At 48.7% G+C, this 25,389-nt stretch overlaps 2 protein-coding genes across 4 annotated transcripts in view; one reads left to right on the top strand and one right to left on the bottom strand.

Annotated features, from left to right (window-relative positions):
* Positions 1-1,010: 1,010 nt before the first annotated feature.
* On the bottom strand, positions 1,011-10,500 carry TTC24 (tetratricopeptide repeat domain 24). 3 transcript variants are annotated; one of them, XM_069576776.1, is made up of 11 exons: positions 10,416-10,500; positions 7,908-8,617; positions 7,513-7,716; positions 6,771-6,899; positions 6,523-6,635; positions 6,085-6,183; positions 3,299-3,396; positions 3,051-3,151; positions 2,364-2,460; positions 2,042-2,197; positions 1,011-1,941 (listed from the first exon to the last, which is right to left on the bottom strand). In XM_069576776.1, the coding sequence occupies exons 2-11, from the start codon at positions 8,611-8,613 to the stop codon at positions 1,860-1,862; spliced, it is 1,785 nt and encodes a 594-aa protein (XP_069432877.1). In that variant the 5' UTR covers positions 8,614-8,617; positions 10,416-10,500; the 3' UTR covers positions 1,011-1,859. The 3 variants fall into 3 exon arrangements, with proteins under 3 accessions (XP_069432877.1, XP_069432887.1, XP_069432895.1); XM_069576786.1 differs by having other exon boundaries at positions 6,085-6,180; XM_069576794.1 differs by lacking the exon at positions 6,523-6,635 and having other exon boundaries at positions 6,751-6,899.
* Positions 10,501-13,126: 2,626 nt separating this feature from the next.
* The window catches only part of IQGAP3 (IQ motif containing GTPase activating protein 3), a 40,500-nt gene continuing 28,237 nt past the window's right edge, over positions 13,127-25,389 (top strand). Inside the window, exons 1-10 of the mRNA XM_069576769.1 lie at positions 13,127-13,204; positions 15,338-15,425; positions 20,220-20,376; positions 21,010-21,087; positions 22,340-22,416; positions 23,157-23,224; positions 23,315-23,428; positions 23,666-23,844; positions 24,311-24,398; positions 24,965-25,128. Of these exons, the coding sequence (XP_069432870.1) occupies positions 13,168-13,204; positions 15,338-15,425; positions 20,220-20,376; positions 21,010-21,087; positions 22,340-22,416; positions 23,157-23,224; positions 23,315-23,428; positions 23,666-23,844; positions 24,311-24,398; positions 24,965-25,128 (1,050 nt within the window). The 5' untranslated portion in view covers positions 13,127-13,167. The remainder of the gene's footprint in view (positions 13,205-15,337; positions 15,426-20,219; positions 20,377-21,009; positions 21,088-22,339; positions 22,417-23,156; positions 23,225-23,314; positions 23,429-23,665; positions 23,845-24,310; positions 24,399-24,964; positions 25,129-25,389) is intronic.

Genomic DNA, 25,389 nt, shown 5'->3' with positions numbered 1-25,389 from the left:
GAGAGAAGTTAAGTAAATTTCCTAAGGTAATATAGCTATAAAATGGTAGAGCCAATGATGCTTGATCCTGACCTAGGATCAATACTCTTGTGTGGCAGATGCTGCTACTTGTCCCTCAAAATCATTCTCCTTTCTTCTTTCTTCATTTAAAGGCAGTTTGATTGGCTTTGTTATAGTCAGTGAATCTATATCTCAGTCAAGACATCGCCAATGCCTGACAAGATAATAAGCTCTATTGAGGTAAGGAAGATTCAAAACCTGGTTTTGTGCCTGAAACCTAGTAGGTCTCTATCTACAAATATTTTAGTGAATCCTTAAAATCTCATTGTGAAGTAATTCACAGTGCAGTAGAATGCCTCTTATCTGACACGACTGCTGCTGCTGCTAAGTCGCTTCAGTTGTGTCTGACTCTGTGCGACCCCATAGACGGCAGCCCACCAGGCTCCGCCGTCCCTGGGATTCTCCAGGCAAGAACACTGGAGTGGGTTGCCATTTCCTTCTCCAATGCATGAAAGTGAAAAGTGAAAGTGAAGTCGCTCAGTCGTGTCCGACCCTCAGCGACCCCATGGACTGCAGCCTACCAGGCTCCTCCGTCCATGGGATTTTCCAGGCAGGAGTACTGGAGTGGGGTGCCATGGCCTTCTCTGATCTGACACGACTAGGACTAGATTATTTTACTTCAACAAACATTCATTTGCCATCTGTCAAAGTGTGACCAGGGTCTTGCCTTTGAGGATAAGGCCAAAGACTGTAGTTATCCATCTTCTTTCTTGCATAAACTTCACCACTTACATATCACCTAACAGTTTGAAGTTGGCTTCCTTAAGGTGGAACAAAAAATTGATGGTATATTTAAAGCAATCTGAGTGCAAAATTCACCTAGATTTTTATGATTTCCCCCAATTTGTAATAGTTTCTCTGCTCACATCTATTTCAACAGCAGTTTTTAAAGTCACTCACCTGAATTGTGTCTTCTAAAGATTCCATTTAGTTGTCATAGAAACAGATTGTTTTCACACTCTTAGTTCATCAGTTTAATTACAAACAACAAAAACACATACAATTGGAATAAACACATTTGGTATCAAACATGAATAACTGATGGTAAGCAATGGCTTAACTGGGGGAGTTGAACTGCACAGCATCCTAAAAGGTACTCACTGCCTAGGTATGAACCTCAGCTTCACTTACTAGTTGTGTGACCAGGCAGGTAAAACACTTAACATTTGTGCCTACTTTTCCTCATGTGTGAAAGGCGATTCATCTGCTGTGAGGATTAAAGGAGAAGACACTTGTGAAGCACAACAGGGTGTGGCATGTGCCAAGTGAGCAATGGTGCAAAATCCTGTTGCTGCAGCAGCCAGCAGCAGTACTGCTGCTATAGGCCCGAGGGGCCCTGCATCCAGCATCTGCTTTTTTTTGTGGAGGAAGAGGAGTGTATCAATAGCTCCCTTAAAGTATATCTTCTGTAGCATGAGATACCCATTTCCCATATGAGAAAATGGAGTCAGTCAGTGACCCTAAAGTGTCTTAAACAAGATGTCATGCTTTTAAGAACTGGCAAGGCCAGATTGTGAGATTTGATGCCAGAAAGAAAGGGGAGAAATGTACCATCCGTTTTCCTTTATTCTTTTCCCTATTGAATCCAAAAATCCCAATGAGAAGCACCCAGAACGCCTTGGTGCTGAGACTGCCAAGCCCTTGTCCAGCCTGCTCGGGGGCCCACTTGCAGACATTGCATTCCATGCCCATGCAGTGCTCACCGGAAACGACGGGGAAGGGGTCCAGCCCCAGAAGTCCCTGAAGTGTGCATGTTGGGAGGGTACTGCAGAGGCCATGCTGAGGCTAGCAGGGGATGGTCACATGATTATGCAGAAGCCAGACTCCATGGATCTCCTCTGAGGGTTCCTGCCAGGGCGTTCCCTGGGCTGTTTGAATGACCTGAAGGAGGCAGAGAGGGGCTTGCCAATGGGAGTGACTAGGGAGAGAAGAGAAGGCAGCTCGCTCTGGCTCCAGCTTCTGTAACCCTCTCTGGCCCTACCTCTGCTGGTGGGCTCCAGGGCAGTGGGGAGTACGCTGAAGCCGTGTGTTCCCCCATTCAGCAGGATTCTCCCTTTCGCCGAGGTCTACACTCAGGCCATGCAGGAGGCGGGGGACACTCTGGACCTCCAGAGCTGGGTGAAGGTTGTGCAGACTGCTAAAGGGCAAAGTCAGAGAGGCTCAAAGCACCATGTCCCCCAGCAACAGACCACCTCTTCCCCCAAGTTTAACAGTGATCATGTTCCATTAAAGTCATCCAAAGTCACATCCTCTCCTACTTCTTTTATCCATTCTCCAGGCTTCATCCCGACCCAGGTACCCACCTATTGCCACGGGGCCCATTGGGTACCAGAAGGCCAGGGTTCTCCATTCTGAGGGGGCCTTGGCCTCCAAATGAGAGATGGGCCTTGGGTCTTGGGCCTGGAAGGAGAGACAAACACATTCATCATAGGCCTCGCTGCCCCAAGAACCATCATGAGGGGAAAGAGACATCTTTGGCAGGAGAACCAGGAGGGTGGGTATCGGGATGTTTCGGTCGCTGTACGCAGAGGGTCCCCCTGTATAGGGCAGGTGCTTGGCAAACTTGGACTGACTAGATGGGAATGATTCATCAGTGTGCCTGGAAGAAAACACACTGAAAAGAAGACATCAGTGAATTCAAGTCACCAAGAAGCAAGGAACTCTGTCCTCAGAGTGCAAAGCCTTTGGGGGAAGAGACTAGCAAGCTAAGGTAAGAAAAGCATCCAGGGCCTGGCATGCAGCAGGTGTGGAAACCTTGGTGCTCCAAGATACAAAGTTCTAGATGTTAGAAAAGCCTCATGAGCAGGGGGGAAGAGGCAAATTCAGGAAAGGGTTTAGGCAAAATGGTCCAGGGCCTTGAGAGAGGAGCAGAAAGTGGGGAGGGCTGGTTCTGGCCTTGGGAATATGACAGGTGGGAGGGTAGGGTCCAGGAAGTAAGAGCACTCACATTTAGGGGACGGCGATGCTAGAAGCAGCTTCCTTAGACTCACCCTCCAGGCTTGGTGCCCGAGATGTCGTGGGAACATTCGCTGACTCTTCCTCTTTCCCCTCGTGGCCTTCCTCTAACTCATCTTCCCACCCACCGGAAGATCTGGAGAGGCAGGAAACAGGGGGCAGAGTGGTACCCTGGCCAGCTCCCCTCCGCCCCATGTCTCACCCACTGTGCCAGGCTGTGACACCTCCCAACACACCCTTGAGGCCACATCCATCCCTGAAGCTCTGCTCCCGCCCTGCTTACCTATGCTGCACTCCTGGTGTGCCCCTGCCTACCCTGGCTGGGGTCCCTTCCACCAGGCTGGCTCCACCTGGAGCCAGGGATCTCCCTGGAGCTGAGGTCTAGGAATGAAGAGGGGTAAACGGGGTCAGTTTGAGAAAAATGGCTATCCCAGCTACGGTTGTGGTGTGAATGTACGTTTCTTCCACACACAATGGCCCCAGAGAGACAGAGAAGTGCTAGAGACAGCTGGGCTGTGCCTAGTGGCTAAGGATGAAACTACAGGGCAAGGCCCTTTGTTCTATTAAGGTTCCCAGTAGTAACTCTCAAGTTAGAACTCAAGCTCATGGAGTATCAGACCTGGCCAGAGCTTGATGACCACCTCATCCTTCCTGGGGCCTCCAGGGACAAAGTCACAGAAAGTTGGTGGCCAACGTTGGATAGAACCTAGGTCTTCTGACGCCTAATCCAGTCATCTGCTTATGCCAAGATAATTTTACCTGCAAACTATAATATGATGTCCTAGTCTTTCAAATAAGAGAGGACATAGATGGAAAAGTGAGAGTGTTCATCACTCAGTCGTGTCCAACTCTTTGTGATCCCGTGGACTGTAGCCCACTAGGTTCCTTTGTCCATGGAATTCTCCAGGCAAGAATACTGGAGTGGGTAGCCATTCTCTTCTCCAAGGGATCTTCCCAAGAGAGGACATCAGTTCAGTTCAGTCACTCAGTCGTATCTGACTCTTTGAGATCCCACGGACTGCAGCACACCAGGCTTCCCTGTCCATCACCAACTCCTGGAACTTACTCAAACTCATGTCCATCAAGTCCGTGATGCCATCCAACCATCTCATCCACTGTCGTCCCCTTCTCCTCCCTCAATCTTTCCCAGCATCAGGGTCTTTTCCAATGAATCAGTTCTTCGCATCAGGTGGCCAAAGTATTGAAGCTTCAGCTTCAGCATCAATCCTTCCAATGACTATTCAGGACTGGATATCCTTTAGGATTGACTGTTTGGATCTCCTTGCAGTCCAAGGGACTCTCAAGAGTATTTCTTCTCCAACACCACAGTTCAAAAGCATCAATTCCTCAGTGCTCAGCTTTCTTTATAGTCCAACTCTCACATCCATACATAACTACTGGGAAAACCATAGCTTTGGCTAGACAGACATTTGTCAGCAAAGTAACATCTCTGTTCTTTAATATGCTGTCTAGGTTGGTCATCACTTTTCTTCCAAGGAGCAAGCATCTTTTAATTTCATGGCTGCAGTCACCATCTGCAGTGATTTTGGAGCCCAAGAAAATGAAGTCTGACACTGTTTCCATTGTTTCTCCATCTATTTGCCATGGAGTGATGGGACCAGATGATCTTAGTTTTTTGAATGTTGAGTTTTAAGTCAGCTTTTTCACTCTCCTCTTTCACTTTCATCAAAAGGCTCTTTAGTTCCTCTTCACTTTCTGCCATAACGGTGGTGTCATCTACATATCTGATATCTATCCCGGCAATCTTGATTCCAGCTTGTGCTTCATCCAACCCGGCATTTCTCATGATGTACTCTGCATAGAAGTTAAATCAGCAGGGTGACAATATACAGCCTTGGCATAATCCTTTCCCAATTTGAAACCAGTCTGTTGTTCCATGTCCGGTTCTAACTGTTGCTTCTTGACCTGCACACAGATTTCTCAGGAGGCAGGTAAGGTGGTCTGGTATTCCCATCTCTTGAAGAATTTTCCACCGTTTGTTGTGATCGACACGGTCAAAGGCTTTGGCATAATCAATAAAGCAAAAATAGATATTTTTCTGGAACTCTCTTGCTTTTTTGATGATCCAATGGATGTTGGCAATTTGATCTCTGGTTCCTCTGCCTTTTCTAAATCCAGCTTGAACATCTGGAAGTTCACGGTTCACGCACTGTTGAAGCCTGGCTTGGAGAATTTTGAGCATTACTTTGCTGGCGTGTGAGATGAGTGCAATCGTGTGGTAGAGACATAAAACCCAGCAAATAAATATAACAAGTATTCAAGCATAATTTCAATTCCTGGGATAAGTAGGTTGCCTGAGAGTGAGGGAAGAGGCAGTTGAAGAGACATTGACCTGTCGAGAGAGGATGGGAGGGAGAGAGGGAGGGAGGAGGAGTTCGGAGAAGGAGGGGCACAGGTAGAGACCCACAGAGAACTGTGCCCTAGAGAATGAGAGAGAGAGAACATGCTTGGAGCAGTGCTCCCATCCTGCGGCTCTTTTGGGAACTGCAGCCAGAGACAAAGCCACGTCCTGCAGGTTTGGCTCGGTTATCTTTGATGGTGTCCGTGCAAGCAAGTGTGCTCAGCCATGGCTGACTCTTTGGGATTCCGTGGACTGTAGCCTACCAGGCTCCTTCTGTCCATGGGATTATCCTGGCAAGAAGACTGAGTAGGTTGCTATTTTCTCCTCCAAGGGATCTTCCAAACCCAGGGATGGAACCTGTGTTTCATGGGGCTCCTGCACTGGTAGGCAGATTCCTTACCACTGAGCCACCTGGGAAGCCCCATCTTCAATGGCAGCCTTTGGCCTTCACCCACTGGGCTAGTTACCAATCAGCCAAAGCCCTGGCACAGCCCTGGTGTTGAGGACAATCCCCAACCCCCCCACCCACCTCCCCACCCCCAGGTGGCCTCTGGAAAGTGTTGTGTGTCTCACACGCAGGCCCTGGGGCAGGTGAACACAGACGAGCAGTCAAGTATAGCATCCTTGGCATCAGCTCCGCCCATCACCACCCCTTTCTCTGGGTAACCTCTCCCCACCCCCTGCTGCTTGTCTCGGTGTCATCTCACCAGGGTGTGAGTCGGAAGCAGCCCACCCCGGGCCAAGTGGGTCCTTACGGCATCTGTCAGCTTGGCCACCAGCCGCTCTCGCACAGAATCTGACTCCTTCTGGGGAGAAAGTGGATAATGGGGTAGTGGGGAAGGCCTGGGCTTCAGGACCGGGGAAGAAATAGAAAAGGAGGAGGGGAGGGGCCTTTGTCTCCTCTCTTCTCTAGCCCATCCCTGTGCCTTTGCCAGTGTCCTGCCACCGCCTACCCAGAACCGTGGACAGAGGTGGATTCTTCCTCACAAGAGTGTCCCAGGACCCAGCACACCGTGTGTCCAATGCACATTTGATGAGTGAATGAATGGTGGGGAGAGACAGGAAGATCAGCTGGAGAAAGCATGTCAGGAGAGCAACTGGAGGGCTACTGGGGAACAGTTCCATTCTGGGATGGAGGGTCTCACCGGACACCGGGCCAGCGCTTCCTTATAGTACTCCAGAGCCTGGTCATGCTGTCCCAGTCTGGCTGCAGCAGCCCCCAGACCCTCACAGGCCTGCCATTGCCCCTTCACGTCCCCTGGGGAAGACAGTCTGAGAGGTCCTCCCCTGGCTCCCAACCCCACCGACCCTCCCCTCCAGAGGTCCTCCCACCAGCCCCAAGGATCCTCAGGCTTTGCCCCACCCCAAGCTACCTGCAAACTGCTCCCCTCACCAGTGTCCCGGGCAGCCTGCAGGGCATGTAGGTAGTTGTCTCTGGCGGCCTTGTGGTCTCCCAGCTGGCTCACTGCAAATGCCAGGCTGCCAAAGCTCCAGCCCTGCTCCCTCCGCTGCCCCACAGAGCCTGGGGACAGAGCCCGCCCCATCCTAAGAGAAGACTTGGCCTGCTGGGGCATCAGAGCCCTGCCCCCCAACGAGGAAGGGAGGGTTGCCAGGAGTCCTGGTGCGCAACCCTGGCACGCCTCTAGAGGCACCATGAAGGCTTGAACTCTTGAAACCCCGCCTGAGCTTTGGCCTGAATGCCTCCCCAGGCTACTTTGAGCCATATAAAAACTCAGGGAGGCAGGCAAGGCAGGTATTAATAGCTCCATTTTTTATACATGTGCAACCTGAAGCTCAGAAAGCAAAAATAATGTGCTGAAAGTCACACAATCATTTAGAAGAAGCACTGGGCTCCACTTCAGGCTTCCCTTTCCAGCCAGGTTCTTCTCTCTGCCCATTGCTGCCTTTCCAACCCCAGGCTTCAGCCTCTGGGCCCATAACCCTCTGTCCTGCCTGGCTATCCCATCCCCTGCACCCTCCCACCCTCACTCTCTCTTCCCTGGTTCTGGACTTCCCAGTCTAATTAGTTCTAAAGTATAACCATAATTAGTTCTAGAGTTCCACCTTGGGGCCCAGCTAGAACCCCCCTCTTAGCCCCTTGGTCTCAGTCTCACTCCCCAGTCCCTGGTACCCACCGTGCAGGTCAGCAGCCTTCTGGTGGAACTCCCGGGCTTCCTGATAGTTGCCGAGGGCATTGTGGGCCATCCCAAGGTTCCTTAGCACTGTGGCCTCCTCTCCTGGCTCCCGGCACAGGGGCAGGGCTTGCAGGAAGGCCTCTACTGCTAGCGGGAACAGCTGGAGCTGGGAGTAGCCCAGGCCTAGATCGTTATAGAGTTGCCCTATAGGGCATAGCCAAGGTCACTGGCCAGATGCTGCTGAAGCTGTACTGGTGCAGCCTCTGTCCCACTCCCCCAGCGTTCCCATGCCCCTCCCAGCCCTCAGAAAGGCCTTTGCTTCCACCCCATGTCTCAGAGAATCACCCGGTCTGAAATCCCCCAGATCCCACACCTTCTCAGCCCCAAGGCCTCACCCAGGAGTCCCCGCTCAGTGCTTCTCTCAGCAAGCCTCCGACTTTCCTCCAGCACCTGCATGACTTCACCCACCCCATGCTGCCCGCTCTTCAGCATACACCCCGCCGCAGCCCCCAATGTCAGGGCTGCAGCCTGGGGCTGCCCTGCTTGGGCATAGGCCTGGCTCGCTTCTTGCAGGCAGTGGGCTGCTAGCCCAGGCTGTCCCAGAGCTCGGTAGCAGGCTCCCATTTTTGCCTGGGCTTGTCCCTGGTCACCTAGTGGCTGGTAGTGGCACAGGGCCTTGTGGTACCAGGCCAAAGCTTGAGGCAGGTCACCCAGGGCATGGTAGGCCAAAGCCACATTGAAACACTGGTCGCCATGATACCCGCCCTGGGCCGTCTCTTGAGGGTGAGCACATAGGAGCAGCTCAAGGCCTCTGGCTGGGTCCCCAGTCTCCACGTAGGCAGCCCCAAGGTTGAAGGCACAGGCCTGGAGAACAGGGGTGTCTCTGGTTTGTGGTGACTTGGAAGCCAGGAGGAAGGCCCTCTGGAAGCTGGTCAAGGCCTCATGGTTCCGGCCAGCCAATAGGGCCCTGTGGCCAGCCCTGGTGAGGGCTTGGATGGTGGCCTCTTGCTGAGGCCACTTTCTTTTCTTCTTTTTCTTCTTGGAGCTTGAGGACGAGAGCGAGGGTTCTTGGGGGGTATCCTCAGTGTTGACGGAAGACATAGGGCTGACAATAGGGAGCAGAGGGGTCAGTATGTTATCCTTGGTCCTCCAAAGGACCACTGTCCCTCTACAGCAATTCAGCTCTACTTCTGCGCCAGTGTGACCCTCAGGGTTAAAGGATTTCTCTCTGCCATCTCACTTTGCTTCACCTATCCCATTGGACACCACATCAACTCTCACTCTAATGTCCTGACTAATTGTTCATCCTCCAAGACTCATTTTAAGACAAGGAGGGGGCAGGGCACAATCTTTAAAAAAAATGACTTAGCCTGAGGATGCAACATAAACTGATTAGAACCAACTGGGTCCAAGATGGCGGACTCAACTTCCACTTGACCTTGAGCCTCAGTATACTCTCAATGTAACACACCCCAGGTGCCATGATGGTTCTAAGGATGACCACGAAATGTGAAAAAGTGGGTGGTGGCCCAATTCCTTGAAATCCCCATTCCTTTTCCAAAATAACTGGAATACTCCACCCAATCATTAGCCTATATAATCACCTCAATACTGAGGATACCCACCAAGAGCCTATGTAAAAATTGACAGCCCCACACACGCTGTCTATGGAGTGCGTTTCTTCCCTGAATAAGCCTTCTTTCTCTTTACTATGGCTCAACATTGAATTCTTTCCTGCATGATGCCAAGAACACATACTTGGCATCCACCCCAGGGACTTGGACCTGGGATGTGACCATCCTCTCTCGAACTGCTCTCTTCCTTGCAACAATTTCAAGTAACAGCTTCCTTCAGAAAGCCCCTCCCCCCAACCAGCTGGGTCCTTCTTCTGTACTCCCATAGTGCTTATCTGTACTTGGGTCTCTTATGGCATTTTTCATACCGAGTTAGGGTTGTTGACTTTCTTGACCATTTCCCCTACTAGATTTGGAGCAACTTGAATGTTCTAAAACAGTAGATTCTCAAAATATGTTTACCGAATGAGATGAAAAAGTTGTGGAGATGGATGGTGAAGGCTGCACAACAATGTGAGTACTTAATGCTGCTGAACTGTATGCTTAGAAGAGGTTTAAAATGGTGAATTTCATGGTATATATAGATTTTTGCCACAATAAAAAAGGTGTACTGAATGAATAAATGAATGGATGAACGAACAGAGCACATACAGGGCCTCTGCTCCACCATCTCCTTCACTCTGTGCATCCAAAGACACCCGCTCATAATCTACATACTCCTGCGTCTAATCTCAAGGTAGAGTTCAAGTCAGTTCGACAAAAGCTCAGTGTGCTCCTGCTGTGTGCCAGGAGCCATACAAGGCACTAGGGGCACAAAGCTGACTAGGCCATGTAATTGGCGAGGAGCCAACTTTCAGGAGCAAGGCCTCTGTGTCTCCAGTTACTGCCTACTCCCTATCTCAGGGGGAACCTCTCTCCTCACTACTTCCTTGACTTTCTGTCTGCTTGCTAGTTTTGGTCGTCTAACATCCTGCTGTTATCTCTGGGGCACTGTTAAACCCAAATACATTTCTTGCATCAGCATGTGCTTCTCATTAGGATCTCTCCCCTAGAAAGGCAAAGCCTTTTCCCTGAATCCTCCCAAGACAGGAAAAGGAGTGGAAAAGGCCCAGGAGGTGAGTTCTCAGTCCTTCCCATTTTCTTCTTCTTCTTCCCTGCTGCCTCTTTTTTTTTTTTAGGAGAAGCAAGCAAAGGTGATACATTCTCTTTTTAAAGAAACTACCCCTGCTCCTAAGAGCACCCAGAAATTCTGTCTCTTTGAGGCCCTCCTTCCTGGGCATTCCTAGCTACCCCCACCAGACCTTGGGGCCCCAGGCACAGGCGCCTTACCTTCTTTGATCTTCTCTGTAGCTGACTTTCTGGAATGGTCCCTCTGGCTAGGATTACCTCTCTCAGCTCTTAGCTCAGAGCCCCTGGGGTTACCAGACAACCAGGTACCGCCCTCAATGCCTAGGGAATTCTTTGATTGACAGCTCAAATATCCTATCTTAGTGCTGAACTCTGCTGGTGCTTGGGCACAGATACCAGTATTTCTTTGCCCTTCCTGCCCCACCTCTCCCCACTCTTGCAGACACATGCCTCAAGTCCTTCACTTCAAGCAAGAATCAAAGCAGCAAGGGCTTGTTGCTAGTTATAGCTTCAAAGATCATCTATCACATTCCCTCATTTCACAGAGGAAGGGACCTCAGAAAAGCAGGTGTGCCTGAGGTCACAAAGCAGTCATGAGGCTGAGATTAGAGCCCAGGTTTTCTGATTCTGGGCTCACTAGCCTAAGGTCCCTTCCACTAACCGTGATTGCAAGTTTTAATGAGGCATGGGTTATCCCGGCAATGAACCCTTTCACACACACACACGAACACACTCATACACTGTGCTTCTGTGTGGTAGTTTTACATTTGGGAAGAGGGCGAAAAGTTGATGGTCAGGAAATGCCTGGAGATCAGAGGAGCCTCTCTGCCCCCGGACTCCTTTTCCCAGCTCCACTGATCTGCAACCTCCAGGTTCTGCTTAATGAGAGAACCCGGAAAAACAGGCACCTCCTGCCCTAACTCACCAAGGGTGGCCTGCATCAGAAAGCAAATGTCCTCATTTATCTAGGAGAAAGGCCTCTTTTAAGTAGAGAGGCCATGGCCGGAAACACAATTATAAGGAAGTAGTTGGGCTCACCTGCATTTGCCAGGCAGACTTGGTTGAGTGCCTGCTGTGTGCAAGCCTAGTGCTGTGTGCCGCAGAAAGTGCCCATGCCCGAGGCAGGCTCTCCTAGCTGCCTGCGGCTTCTGTCCATGGGCTGGGCCTTCAGGATGCTACCACAGCATAACCAGAGTCAAAGATGCTGCTCAGTCTGTTGCTCACTGACCAGCCTCTCTTAAAGCAAAAAAAATGATTTGGGAAGGGGGCAGAGACTAAAACCGATCTCACCAAGGTTCCAATGACCTCTTAAAGATCTAGTGATCATTTCTGGATAATTTTTCTTGTTTGATTCCCTGCTATATCTGACATATCCTTGCAAATCTCTGCTTACATGGCTCCATGAGCCACTGTGTCCTGGCTGTCTTTCTCCTGTGCTGACAACTCCTTCTCCATCTCCTTTTCTTGCTTTCTGTCCACTTTTTTTTTTTTTTTGTTTAATTTGGCTGTACCAGGTCTCAGTTGTGGCATGCAGGATCTTCTTTCTTTGTTGTGGCATGTGGGACCTTTCCTTGCAACATGCAGACTCTTTAGTTGCAGCATGTGGGATCTAGTTCCTCGACCAGGGATGGAATCCCCGGGCCCCTACTTTGAGAGCATGGAGTCTTAGCCACTGGACCACAAGGGAAGCCCCTGTCCACCTCTAAAATACCAGTGTTCCCCAACACTCAGCCCTTTGCTCCTTTCTTACTTTACACACTCTTCCTCAAACACTTACTTCATCCTGTCCTCTGAATTTTTTTAATTGAAGTATCATTTATTTATAATCCTATGTTATTTTCAGGTGTGCAGCATTGTGATTCAGTATTTTTGCAGATTGTAACCTATTATGTCCTCTGCTTAGCGGCTCAGTCTTGTCCGACTCCTTGAGATCCTTTGGACTGTAGCCCGCCAGGCTCCTCTATCCATGGGGATTCTCCAGGCAAGAATACTGGAGTGGGTTGCTATGCCCTCCTCCAGGGGATATATCCTATTATAGGCTATTATAAGATATTGGGTATAATTTCCTGTGCTATACAGTAATCCTTGTTGCTTTCCATTTTATGTATAGTAGTTTATGTCTGTTTCTCTCATACACTTAATTTGTCTCTCTCCTCTTTGGTAACCACAGGTCTGTTTTCCGTGTCTGTCAGTCTGTTTCTGCTTTGTATATACATTCATTGTATTATTTTTTATATTCCACATGTAAGTGATATCATATAGTATTTGCCTTTTTCCGTTTGATTTATTTCACAAAGTATTATTATTTCACTGCTCTTAACAACAGCAATTATCTGCTCCCTCTGTGTATCACTGACCTCTGAGTTACTTGATTATGTGTTTATCACTCAAGCGAATTTCTTTAGGGCATTAACTGTATCTGTTTATCTCTACATTGGGCTTCCCTGGTGGTGCTAGTGGTAAAGAACCCGTCTAGTATTTCTGCCTGGAGAATCCCATGGACAGAGGAGCCTGGCGGGCTACAGTCCATACGGTCGCAAAGAGTTGGACACGACTAAAGCGACTTAGCACGCAAGCCATCTCTGCATCAGCACCACCTTGATCAGCGCGTAGCACAAAATAGGCCCTCAAGTTAGCGAGACCAAACCAAAGAACACTATAGGAACGGGAGTGGGGTTAATGGGAATATTAGGGGGAAATGAAAGTGGCAGGGGCAGGAGCAGAGGGTACTCGAAATAAGACGATTTAGCAGCGAAGAAGCCCTGGAGAAACAGCGACCCAAAGTAACCGCAAGAACGATCCTCCCAGCCTTGAGTGGTATCCTTCTTCCTACCTGGTACTACAAATCCCAGAGCACTCTGCGGCATAGACCGGAAGTACCCTGTCCGCCTGTGGCAACGGTGAGGGGCGGTGGCTGGGCGGCGGGAGATTCAAACCTGGAAGAAGGAGGAACATGGAGCGGAGAGGAGCGGGCCCGGGCCGGGCGATCTGTGAGTGCTAGAAGGCGCCGAATAGGATCTGGTTGTGGTGCCGCTGGTCGGGGACACGGCAGTCCTGGGAGAGGTTGGGGCTGGGGCTGGGCGCGGTGCCCGCTGGACTAGGGGCTCCGGGACTGTGTTCCGTGGAGAGGGAGCACCCAGTTCGGACTCTGGCGGGCAGGAGTAAAGCTGTGAGCTGAGAAATGCTCTGACTTACAGAGAGTTTTCTCCCTTATTCCCAAATTCTGGGGCTCCGGGGCTCGGAGAATGTAGGTGGTCTGGTTGGCTCCTTAAAAATTCAGCAGTTCGTACTTGCCAAGCACTGCCTAACAAGACATGGGGGACCTCCTTGACTTTTTGGTGCTTCTTTGAGACAATGCCTCTTAAACTTTATGGTGTTTGTTCTATCCCAGAGCGTTAGCAACAGTAGGTCTCAACTTGGGTCCATAATCTGCACTTATAACAGGCACCACTGGGCTTCTTCCATAACCCTACCTAACTGTGATGCGGGTAGTCCATGTACCACGTTTTCAAAACCATTGCTTTAGAGTGGGGTCGGAAAAATGGAAGCGCAGAAAGGTTTTCATCTGACCTGAGTGAAAGCAAAATCTTCTACTCCTTTCCCTTCTTCTCCATTTGGATTCAAAAAGCTAAATCCATGTCTACCGATCAGTTGAAGGAAAGCTAGTTTCAGACCTGAAAAGAACAGGAAAACTGATTTTTTTTTTTTAAGACTCTGTGTATGTGCAAAGTCCCGCCCATCTCTCACAGTCCTCAGTTCATAATTCTGAAGTGATGTCATTCACTTACTGGTTTATTTTCCATGCTTAGCAACCAACACTTGTTCCTTGTACACCCCCTCAGAGGAACTGGTGGATTTCCTGCTGTTGGCCAGCGCTTTCAAATCTGAACATGGAGGGGTGTGTGTGTGTTTTAACTTGCTTAACTACCAATTCAAAGAAGCCCTGCCCCTCCCGCAAGTCATATCATAGGATAAGCAACATAAGGAAAAGAGATAAAGAGTCGGAATGGCATTAAGTGCTGAGCCAAAGACAGATTTGCTAAACTCTCTTTTCAAGTTCTCTGAGTTTATTTTCTTGGTGTGTATATGTAGCTTTCTCTCATTTTGTCTGATTTTGTATTGTCTTCCCTAAGGAGACTGACGGATGGGAGAGAAGAGTTAGGGGAAGGATAAAAGGAGGCTGTGGCTAAGGCAAAATAAGGCTGCCTCATTTAAGGGATTTCCTGTTCTTGAGTTTGGGAGTCAAGTTATTGTCTGCATTTTATTTAGCTTGGAGATTATTTTCTTTCTCAGGTGACCTATACCAAAAGGGAGAGTAAATACACCTTTGTGATCTTTTAAAATTCTCTGTCATTCCATTTAATCCCAAGTTGAGTGGCTTTTTTTTCACATGGTACTCTCTGTTGAGTTGCTTTTCCTTCCTTTCTGCTTGGATTTCCCTGGTGGCTAAGATGGTAAAGAATCCACTAGCAAAGCAGGAGACCTGAGTTCAGTCCTTGGGTGGGATCCCAGGGATCCCCTGGAGAAGGGAATGGCTGCCCACTCCAGTGTTCTTGCCTGGAAAATCCCATGAACAGAGGAGCTGGAGGGCTACAGTCCCTGGGGGTCAAAAAGAGTCAGACAGGACTGAATAACTAAACCAGAACTTCTTGAGAGTAGAGGTCCACTAGTCTAGTGCGACATACAGGAGGTATTGAGTGAATGAATGGTTGCTGGATGGTGCATCTTAGTTGGTTCTGTTAACCTAGCCTCTGGGAGAGTACATGAGGAGGATGACAGAAGTCCCGTTCTTGGAGAACTCAGAGCCTAATTAGGGATAAAATGAGGAGCTAAGTTCCCAGCCAAGGAGGGATCTGGACATCCCTGAAGGGAGGGAGGAGGCCTGGAAGATGGCTGGAAAGGAAAGGAATGCCTCCAGTAGAGGAAGGATCCTCTCTCTAACAGGGTGCTGACTAGGGTATCTTTATCGAATGGGAGCAGAAGATTGGAGCCAGTGTCCTGGGAACAGGGTGACAGGCATGTGGGAGCTGCCTCTAGTCTCTGAGCAGAGTTGCCTAAGAAAATCTACTAAGAAGAACCTGGCTATGGCCCTCTGTCTAATGCTCCCTTCTTTGACTCCTCAGATGAACGCCTCACAGCGGAGGAAATGGATGAGCAGAGGAGGCAGAACATTGCCTATCAATACCTGTGTCGGCTGGAGGAAGCCAAGCGGTGAGCAGAGGGGCTGCCTCTTTCTGGCCTCCTCTTCCCATCTTGCCCACCCCAGGCATCTGCCCCCAAAGCAAATGGAAAAAGGCAAGAGTCCATTCTGTGGGAAAGGGAGAGTTGAAATAGCATCTTTTATTTTTTTTAAAGACTTTATAGAGCCTATTTAGGTTCACAGTAAAATTAAGATAAAGATGCAGAGATTTTTCATACATCCCCTTCCTAGAAACATACATGGCCTCCCCACCATCAACATCCCCCATAAGAGTAGTACATGTGTTACAATTGATGAACCTACTTTGACACATAATCTCTCAAAGCCCATAGTTTGCCTTAGAGTTCACGCTGAATTGTAGGCGTTCTGTGAGTTTGAACAAATATATAATGACATGTATCCTTCCATAATTATCGTATTAGTTTCACTGCCCTAAAAAGGCTCTGTTTCAGGTATTCACCCCCTCTCTCCCACCCCACCCCCAGTTCCTGGCACCGACTCATCTTTTTACTGTCTCCAGAGTTTTGCCTTTTCCAGAATTTTACTTACCTGGAATAATGCAATATGTAGCCTTTTCAGATCGATTTCTTTTTACTTGGTAATATACATCTAAGTTTCCTCCGTGTCTTTTCATGGTCTCATAGCTCATTCGTTGCTAGTGCTGAATAACATTCCATTATCTAAATGTACCACAGTTTGTTAATCCATTCACCTATTGAAGGTCATCCTGGTTGCTTCCAAGTTTGGGCAGTATGTTTTGCAGATGTAAGTTTTCAACTCCTTTGGTTAAATACCAAAGGGCACAATGGCTGGGTCACATGCTAAGAGTACAGTAACCACCAAATGGCTTCCCAAGGTGGCTTCCCAGCAATGAATGAGAGTTCCTGTTGTTCCGTTGCCTCAGCAGCACCGATATTGTCAGTGTTCCAGACTTTGACCATTCTAATAGGTGTATATTGGCATTCCATCATTGTTTTAATTTGCGTTTCCCTGATGACATATGATGTGAAGCATCTCTTCAGATTCTTATTTGCCATATGTTTATTTTCTTTGTACATCTTTCTTTCTTTTCTTTTTTCTTATGAGAGGAGAATAAAGTATATTAGAGTGGGAGATGCTGTTAGAACAGCAGGCCGGCTCAAGGGAGAGCCAGACCTGTACGTCTTTCTTGGTGAGGTGTCTGTTAAGATCTTGATCCCATTTTTCAGTCAGGTTGTTTGTTTTCTTACTGTTGAGTTTTAAGAGTTTTTTTTATATCTTGGGTGACAATCTTTTACCAGATATGTCTTTTTAAAAACTAATAATTTAATTTAATTAATTTATTTTTGGCTGTGGGATCATAATTTCCTGAGCAGGGATTGAACCTGGGCCCTGGTAGCGAAAGCACCAAGTCTTAATCACTGAACCGCCAGGAAATTTCCTCAAATGTGTCTTTTGTACATGTTTTCTTTTGCAAATATTTTATCCCAATCTGTGACTGTCACATTATTTTCTTGACATTGCCTTTTGTAGAGCAGACGGTTTTAATTTTAGTGAAATTTAGCTTATTATTTCTTTCAAGGACTGTGCCTTTGGTGTTGTATCTAAAAAGTCACTGCCGTACCCAAGGTCATGTAGGTTTCACCCTATGTTGACTTGTAGGAGTTGTATTACAGTTTGGCATTTTGCTTTGAAGTTGATGCTCCGTTTTGAGTTGATTTTTGTGCAGGGTGTAGGTCTGTGTCTAGATTCATTTTCTGCACGTGGATATCTAGTTATTCCAGCACCGTTTGTTGAAAAGAATGTCTTTGCTCCATGGTGTTACCTTTGCTCCTTTGTCAAAGATCAAGTGACTGTATTTACATGGGTTCTGTTCGGTTCCACTGATCTATTTGTTCATTCGCCAGTACCGTACTGTCTTGCTTACTGTGGCTAAGTCAGGTAGTGTTAGTATTCCGACTTGTTCTTCACTGTCATGTTGGCTAGTGTGGGTATTTGGGCTCTCCATGTAAACTCGAAGAGTCTCATGCTGTACCAACTAAGCTAGCTGGGTGCACCCCCTTGTGAACTTGAGAATCGTTGTTTAGACAACCGCAAAATGGCTTGCTGGGATTTGGATTAGCATTGAATTGACTTATAGCTCAAGTTGGGAGGAACTAACATCTTGACAATATTGAATCTTCCTATCCATGAATATGGAATATTTCTCCATTTATTGAGTTCTTTGATTTCATCATCAGTTTTGTAGATTTCCTTATGTAGATTTATACCTAATTTCATTTGGAGGGGGGTGCTAATATAAATAGTATTGTGTTTTTAATTTTGAATTCCACTTGCTCATTGCTGGTATATAGGAAAGCAATGGAATTTTATATATTAACCTGGTCTCCTACAACCTTGCTATAATCACTTATTATCTCCAGGAGTTTTTTGGTGTCATGCTTTCAGATTTTCTGCAAAGACGAGTGTGCCATCTGTGAACAAAGACAACATCACATCCTTTTATCCCCCTATATACTTTAATATATATCTCTGGATATGGACATTTGCCTTCATAACCACAATGCCATTATAATACCCACCTAAGTTATCCATTAATCCTTGAAAGATCAACACTCAGGCCATTCTCAAATTTTCTTGATTGTCTGAAAAATCACATATTCTTACAGTTGACTTATCCAGTTAAGGATCTGAAAGAATTCATACATTGCGTTTGGTTGTTATGTACTATTAAGTCTTCTTTCATCTAGAACAGCTCCCCTCCCCTCTTCAGTTCTTTATGTCACTGACTTGTTGAAGAAACCAAGTCATTTGTCCTTTAGAACATCCTACATTCTGGCTTTTTCTGTTCACTTCCTGTCTCACTCAACTTGTTCCACTCTACCCCTTATTTCCTATGAATGGATGTTGGCTCTAAAGGAAGGATAAATGCTTAATTTTTTCCTTTCAATCAATAGTGTAATTTTTATGTTCTCCCAAAAAGTAGGTAGGATGGGGTAGATAGGAAATCAGGTGTCTGTGGCAGAGAAAGCATAAAATGAGGTGTGACTTGCTCTTTCTTTGAAAACAGATATACTTTCCTTGCTCTCTTGGTGTAAGACCTACAGTCAGTAGACTCGGGTCATGGGTTACATTTGATATAAATGCCAGCGTAACAGAAGCCTAGCCTACAACAACCGGTAAATCTACCTTATTTACATGCTAGGTGGACAAGATCCATGTTTCAATGGTATGAGTATATTGTTGCCTTATTTGTACCCTCTATAGGGACAGCAGATATCATGCTTAAAGTAGAGGCCTTGACTAATTTCACAAAACAGGTCCTCCTAGGTAGAACAAAAGCCATCCCAGCCTTAAATGAAGAGCAACTCCAAATGAGAAAAGCGGGAATTCATAATAGAATGGCTTTGGACATACTCACAGCTGCTCAAGGAGAGACCTGTGCTATAATTAAGGTTGAATGTTGTGAATACATTCCTGATTTATCTGGCAATGTATCGACTGCTTTAGGTGACATGAAAAACCAGGTGAAAACAATGTCACATGAAAACATTCCTTTCTGGACTTCGGTCCTATCATCTTGGGTGACGGGTGATTGGTGGAAAACTATATTTACCACTGTTATAGTTGCCTTGATAGTTCTGCTTTGTGGACCCTGAATTTTACAATGTATTATGAACTTTGTAACCCTTTGTTGATGTCATTCTCCCAAATTGGCGGTCAGAGAGCCAGGGTGCAATAGATCCCTATGAAGGATGCTCATAATAGGAGTTAAGAGCATCAAGGAATAATACTTTCCCCAATGGCACCCCACTCCAGTACTCTTGCCTGGAAAATCCCATGGACGGAGGAGCCTGGTGGGCTGCAGTCCATGGGTCGCTAAGAGTCGGACACGACTGAGCGACTTCACTTTCACTTTTCACTTTCATACATTGGAGAAGGAAATGGCAACCCACTCCAGTGTTCTTGCCTGGAGAATCCCAGGGACGAGGAAGCCTGGTGGGCTGCCATCTCTGGGATCGCACAGAGTCAGACACTACTGAAGCGACTTAGCAGCAGCAGCAGCAGCAGCAACAGCATAGGTCCCAAAATGTGGAGGAAGAGCCCACATATTGGGCTTCTCAGATGGGATCCTTTATTCTGTCCCTATACACTCATCAGCCATAATAATACTTAATATTTACATTCAAGGTGTTTTCCTATTCATTAACTCATTTAATCATGGCAGCTGCCCACTGAAGTGGGAAGTACAAGTATCTTCATTTTGCAGATTATGCAGCTGGAGGCTCAGAGAGGTGAATTTGGGAGACGGTGTGGAAAGCAGGTCTACTGACTCCTTTTTGTCTGTTTGTGCTGCTCCCCTTGCTTCAATCCTACTCCCCTCTTCATCATCAAAACTGGGTTTTGGGCTGTGTAGACATGACCTTTGTGTGCCTGGGTTCTGAGAACATGCAGAATAAGAGAAGTGAGCAGGCACAGTTTGGTTCAGCACTCAAATGCATAACCAGACTGAGTGAGAGGTTATATCATGTAACAGGTAAGAGACTGTTTAAGCCTCACCGAAGATGGGCAGCTTCAGTATCTGTCATGGATGTATGGGGCAGGTGGGGGCTGAGGACTGGCCAATCCAGTTGTCTGAGGCAGCTTGGAAGACTGTGGAAACAGCCAGGCAGTGGGCAGAGGTGGGTGTCGCAGGCAGGGCAGGAGCAGGAGTTGGGAGAGAGTGAGAGGCTGCTTAAAGGGAGAGAGGGAGGGGGAGGGTCCTGGGACGGGATGAAGTGCTGTGGCCTGCCCGAGCGGGCCACAAGCTGCTCTCATGCCCTCAGCTGGATGGAGGCCTGCCTGAAGGAGGAGCTGCCTTCCCCGGTGGAGCTGGAGGAGAGCCTCCGGAACGGAGTGCTGCTGGCCAAGCTGGGCCACTGTTTCGCACCCTCTGTGGTTCCCTTGAAGAAGATCTATGATGCGGAGCAGCTGCGGTACCAGGTGGGGAGCAGAGGTCTCTACCTTCTACATTCTTCCTCTCAAACTCCCTCTTCTCAAAGCTGTGAGAGTGGGATGACCACACAATTTATTGTCCAGACCTGGCCACTACTGAGGATGAAAAGGATGCTATTAATCTTTGCACCAGAACAGCAGGTTTCAATGGGTATCTCCCAGCCAGGCAGTGTGTATCACCCTAAACAGGCGTTTGCTAGGTGGGTTTTGAGAGGCCCTGGTATGAGAACCTCCAAGCAGACTTTTCTACCTACAGTCTACATGCAGAGGCTGTGGGCTTTACCACCTCAAGGTACTTCCAGGGCACGCTTCCCCTTCGCTGTGTTCTGGCCAGCCCAGCCTGCCTCTCCTTCCCAGCCCAGCTCTGGACTCCCCTTTTCTCGGAAGCCGTTACTAGCTTGCTAATCCCATCCCTGTATCATCCTTCCCAAATGCCCCACTGGCATCCATACCTGGTGGTTTCTGTCTGTCTCTGTGTCTCCATCCTGGGGGCATGGGAAATCCATAGGGCAGGGTCCCCTGCCCTCACCCCTTGAATCTTCAAGTTCCAGTCTGGACTCTACCCATAGCAAACCCCAAGAACTGTGGAAATAGATTCTCTTCTCTTTCCTTCCCTTTCAGGCAACTGGCTTGCATTTCCGTCACACGGACAACATCAACTTTTGGCTGTCTGCAATAGCCCACATCGGTCTGCCTTCGGTAACACTGGGCCTTAAGATTGGGGTTCATCTTTGCTCTTTACCAGCACCCCCACCACACACATGCTTTATCTCCCTGGGACTCTTCAGTGTTCATCTCCATGTGTCTTTGAACCTTGTTACTTGGTCTCTGCCTCTGTTTCCCTGTGGGTATGTCAAGTGAAGGGCGATGAAGGCTCCCTGGCCCAGGATGTTCCCATCAGTCAGTGAGGCCCCTGTATCATGCAGGAGGTGGGCCTTATGTTGACGGGCCGTCTTTCCACCAGATTTTCTTAGTGTGAAGCAAGGACACCCCTAGGTGATAGACTTGGAAGCCTGGGCCAGGACCCCAGCTGGACACATGCTGTGTGTCCTCTCACTCTTTGACTCTCAGTCTGTCTCTCACCTGTAAAAGGGGGATAGTGATCCCTCCCTATCTACCCTATAAGGTTGTTAGGAAGATCACACGATCTGTTTGATCTCTTTTTGTAGATTGTAAAGACTGTACAAATTAAGGCGTGGTAAGACTATGCCGTGTTTTTCTGCACTATAGGAGAGAACTATAAGACAAGGAAATGACAGTTAAGAAAGAAGCTCTAGTGAGAGGCAGAAACAATAGAAACATGTGTCCTTGATGAGGCTAGAATGCTTTTAAGTCCCTAGATTTGGACCTTTCTTACGTATCTAGGGTAACCGAGATGTATTGAGGTTAAACCTCATTACTGTCATCAGGTGGCACGGGAAGTCATGCCAGGGGTGACTCAGCTCTTAGAGGGGTCCCCGCTGGCTAGAGACCTCTGGCTTGGACACAGTGATGGCACGTCCTGATCCTGTGCAGTCCTTGGCAGTGTGTGTCTCACTGGGCCCTTTCTGGGGTCATGGCCAGCTCCCAGCATGCCACCTTTCTGGTGAGAGTCCAAGGTGAGGGATAGAGGCTGGCTGCATCTGTAGGATGAATAGAGGCACCTATCTCTCCTGGAGCATGTGGCCCGCATCCTGTAGACTTGATAGCCTTGTCTGATGTTTGGTTCATGTTTGGTTTGGCTGTCTGTGGCTGGGCCTCAGCTGGTGTGTGTCCCAGTGCTTTTCTTCTACACTGAGTATGTGGATGAGTGCTGGCTGTAAAGAGCTGGGGAGATTGACCCAGAAGCCCCAGGCAACAAAGGAACACACACCCCAGGTCAGATAGGAAGACCTGTTCCTCAGCCCCTCTTTCCACGTCTGGTGCTGCTTAGAAGTGTCCATTGGCAGTAATTGGGTGGTTTCCCCTCCAGACCTTCTTCCCAGAGACCACGGACATTTATGACAAGAAGAACATGCCACGGGTGGTCTACTGCATCCATGCACTCAGGTGAGAGGCCAGGACTTTGTCAGCTGGGCTCCTTGGGTGGATGCAACCAACAGTCAGCAGCAACAAACACTGACACAGGAAGGGCGGAGGGTAGACCACAGGGAGCCCTTCTCGGAGTGACGTTCTCTATCTGCCTAGTTTTGTTTAGATTTATGTGTGTGCTGGAGGGCACCTTTGCCCGTGACCTCTGTGGGTGAAGGGAAAGGGCAGGCAGCGAAGAGTCTTCAGCTTGTGACTGGGGTGCAGAGAAGTCCAGTTAGGATGTATCAGGAGGGTCACATGCTGTCACAGTCAGTGTGAAGAGAGAAGGCTGTTTAGTCCTACTCACAGCCAGCCATCAGCAACCAGTTGGCTAAATCACAGAAAGTGATTGACCTGTTCCTGTGTCCACCACGTCACCTCCTTCTGGCTTCATTTCCTGCGTCCTTTCAGGTGGCCGTGCCTTAGCTCGGCGGGTCTCTGCTTGCTATGCCCTTTGCATCCTCCGTCTCCATCCAATGACCTGCCGCTGCAGTGTGTAAAGCCTTCCCAGTCCCCACAGACCTCCTGTAGCATCTTGCTTATCTGCTCCAGCATTGCCTTGGGCTGGCTTACATTGCCTATCTCCCTGTAAGCGGGGGATGAGTTGTGGGCAGGCGCTGAATGGTCTTCATCTCTAAATTCCCATAGTATCTCCTGCAAACCTATTCTCTGCAGCCTGTCAAAATGAATAGGCCCCAATGCCTTCCATTCTTTCCCAGTCTCTTCCTCTTCCGGCTGGGATTGGCTCCTCAGATACATGATCTATACGGGAAGGTGAAATTCACAGGTAAGCCCAGCTCCTCCCCCAACCTCCACAGTCTGGGCGGGGTCTTGGGGGTTCGGGGCCTGATGAAAGGCACCTGTGCTATCATTGCAGCTGAAGAACTCAGCAACATGGCCTCTGAACTGGCTAAGTATGACCTCCAGCTGCCTGCCTTCAGCAAGATCGGGGGCATCCTGGCCAATGAACTCTCAGTGGATGAGGCTGCAGGTAGAGATCAGGCTCACCTGTTGGCGTCGTTCCATGGGTATGGGAGGACTCTGAGCCTTATGCCCCCATATGAACTTTGGTTACCTCTCATCATAGGCAGGGCCATTAGGCTACCTGACTTGCCTGGCCTTGTGGATAGAAAAAAGGGTAATGTCAGAGTGGTCTGCAGCTGATTGTGCTGTAGCTGGACTGGGGTTTGCTCTGGCCGCCTGACCCTGTTTTCATGTCCCCTCCTAGTCCATGCGGCTGTTCTTGCCATCAATGAGGCAGTGGAGCGAGGGGTGGTCAAGGACACCCTGGCGGCCTTGCAGAATCCCAGTGCTCTGCTGGAGAATCTTCGAGAGCCTCTGGCAGCCATCTACCAGGAGCTGCTGGCTCAGGCCAAGATGGAAAAGGCTGCCAACGCCAGGAACCGCGTAAGGAGACTTGGCTGGCAAGGGCTGAAAAGCTGGGTGGCCTTTGGCTGGCAAGGGCTGAAAAGCTGGGTGGCCTGGAAAGTCTCTAGTGAAACCAGGACTCCTGTCTGTCTTGTCTCTGAGTAAAGTTGCCTGGAGAAACTAACTTGTCAGTTACTGTAGAGAAATAGGAGAGGAACTGAGGAGAATGGTGAGAATTGAGAAGAGACAACGGGGGAAAAGGTTCTGGGGCAGGGCTGAGAGATTGGAATGTAGAACTGGATGAGACTGGACTGGAGATTCCCAAGGTTAGTTCAGCTTAACTGTGTCAGTACCGGGGGGGTTAGGTCGCACAATTTCCCCAAGATTCCTTCTAACCAGACTGATCTTTGGCTTTGAGAAGACCCCCAGAAAACCAACTAGTTATTCAGGGAGGGAGGAGTAAGAAAGATTGAACTGGTTTTCCCAGGTTCCCCTCTCAATGTAGTTTTTGCAGAATGCTGGAGAAAGCCAGGACATCTATGACTGCTGCCTAACTCAAGCGGAAATCCAAGGCAACATCAACCATGTCAATGGTGAGAGGGACAGGCCAGGACAGGTTTGAGGGATTAGCCCCCACCCAGGGAGTTCTGAGGTTGGCTTCTCTCAGGCCAGAAGGCCCATGGCCTCACTTGGGTCAACCTTTATTTCAAAGTCAAGGCTATATGTGTTCTTTACATCTGTCAATGTCTGGAGAAGCAATCTCTGTCAAGGGGGCTTCTGTTTGAATGGAGAACCATGGAGAGGACAGAGGCAAAGGGGAAGGCCATTCAGCCCTTGGGGCTGGGGGTAGTTGGTCTGGGGTCCTTCAAGAAGAGAGTTTAGAGGATGGATGGATGGGGATGGGGGATCAGGGCAGGAGAGGCTGCTTGAAGGCCCAGGATGGAGTGTGCACCTGCCTGTTTGGTCAGGGCTATCCTCAGGGTCTGGAGTGATGAGCTGGGAAGACCGTGAGGATCAAGCTAAAGAATTTAGGCTGGGCCCTAGGAGCCCAGGGGGCAAGGGTGGGGGTAACCCTGGGCAGAAAAGAAGCGGGCTGAGCCGGGAATGGTGAGGGGTTGGCCTGCTCACACTGTCCATTATGGAGTCTTGGTCTTTTCAGTCCATGGGGCCCTAGAAGTTGTTGATGATGCCCTGGAAAGACAGAGCCCCGAGGCCTTGCTTGAGGCCCTTCAAGACCCTGTCCTGACCCTGCAAGGAGTGAGGAGAGACTTTGCGGACTGGTACCTGGAACAGCTGAGCTCAGACAGAGAGCAGAAAGCGCAGGTCAGGCTCTGTCTATGACTTGCTTACCTTCTCTGACTATGGGATGGTGGAGAGCCTCACCACTGTCAATTCTTTGTATCTAGCACGTGCTGACTACATGCTGTGTGTGTGTGTTAGTCGCTCAGTTGTGTCCAGTTGTTTACAACCCCATGGACTGTAGCTAGGCTCCTCTATTCATGAGATTGCCCAGTCAGGAATACTGGAGTGGGTAGCCATTCTCTTCTCCAGGGGATTTTTTTTCCCACCTAGGAATCAAACCCG

Source organism: Ovis canadensis, chromosome 1 (assembly GCF_042477335.2).
Source record: "Ovis canadensis isolate MfBH-ARS-UI-01 breed Bighorn chromosome 1, ARS-UI_OviCan_v2, whole genome shotgun sequence".
Lineage (NCBI taxonomy): Eukaryota > Metazoa > Chordata > Mammalia > Artiodactyla > Bovidae > Ovis > Ovis canadensis.
The sequence above is the reverse complement of the archived record's forward strand: the minus strand, read 5'-3'. Positions and strand labels throughout refer to the sequence as shown.

What these genes read in the sequence shown, in the direction of transcription:
- TTC24 (XM_069576776.1), bottom strand. Translation starts at nt 8,613, where the DNA reads ATGTCTTCCGTCAACACTGAGGATACCCCCCAAGAACCCTCGCTCTCG. An exon ending in GAAGGCTGCTGACCTGCACG is followed by an intron (nt 6,900 to 7,512) that starts GTGGGTACCAGG and finishes CTCTGTCCCCAG; the next exon opens with GCTCTGTGGGGCAGCGGAGG. An exon ending in TGCTTCCGACTCACACCCTG is followed by an intron (nt 3,397 to 6,084) that starts GTGAGATGACAC and finishes CTTCATTCCTAG; the next exon opens with ACCTCAGCTCCAGGGAGATC.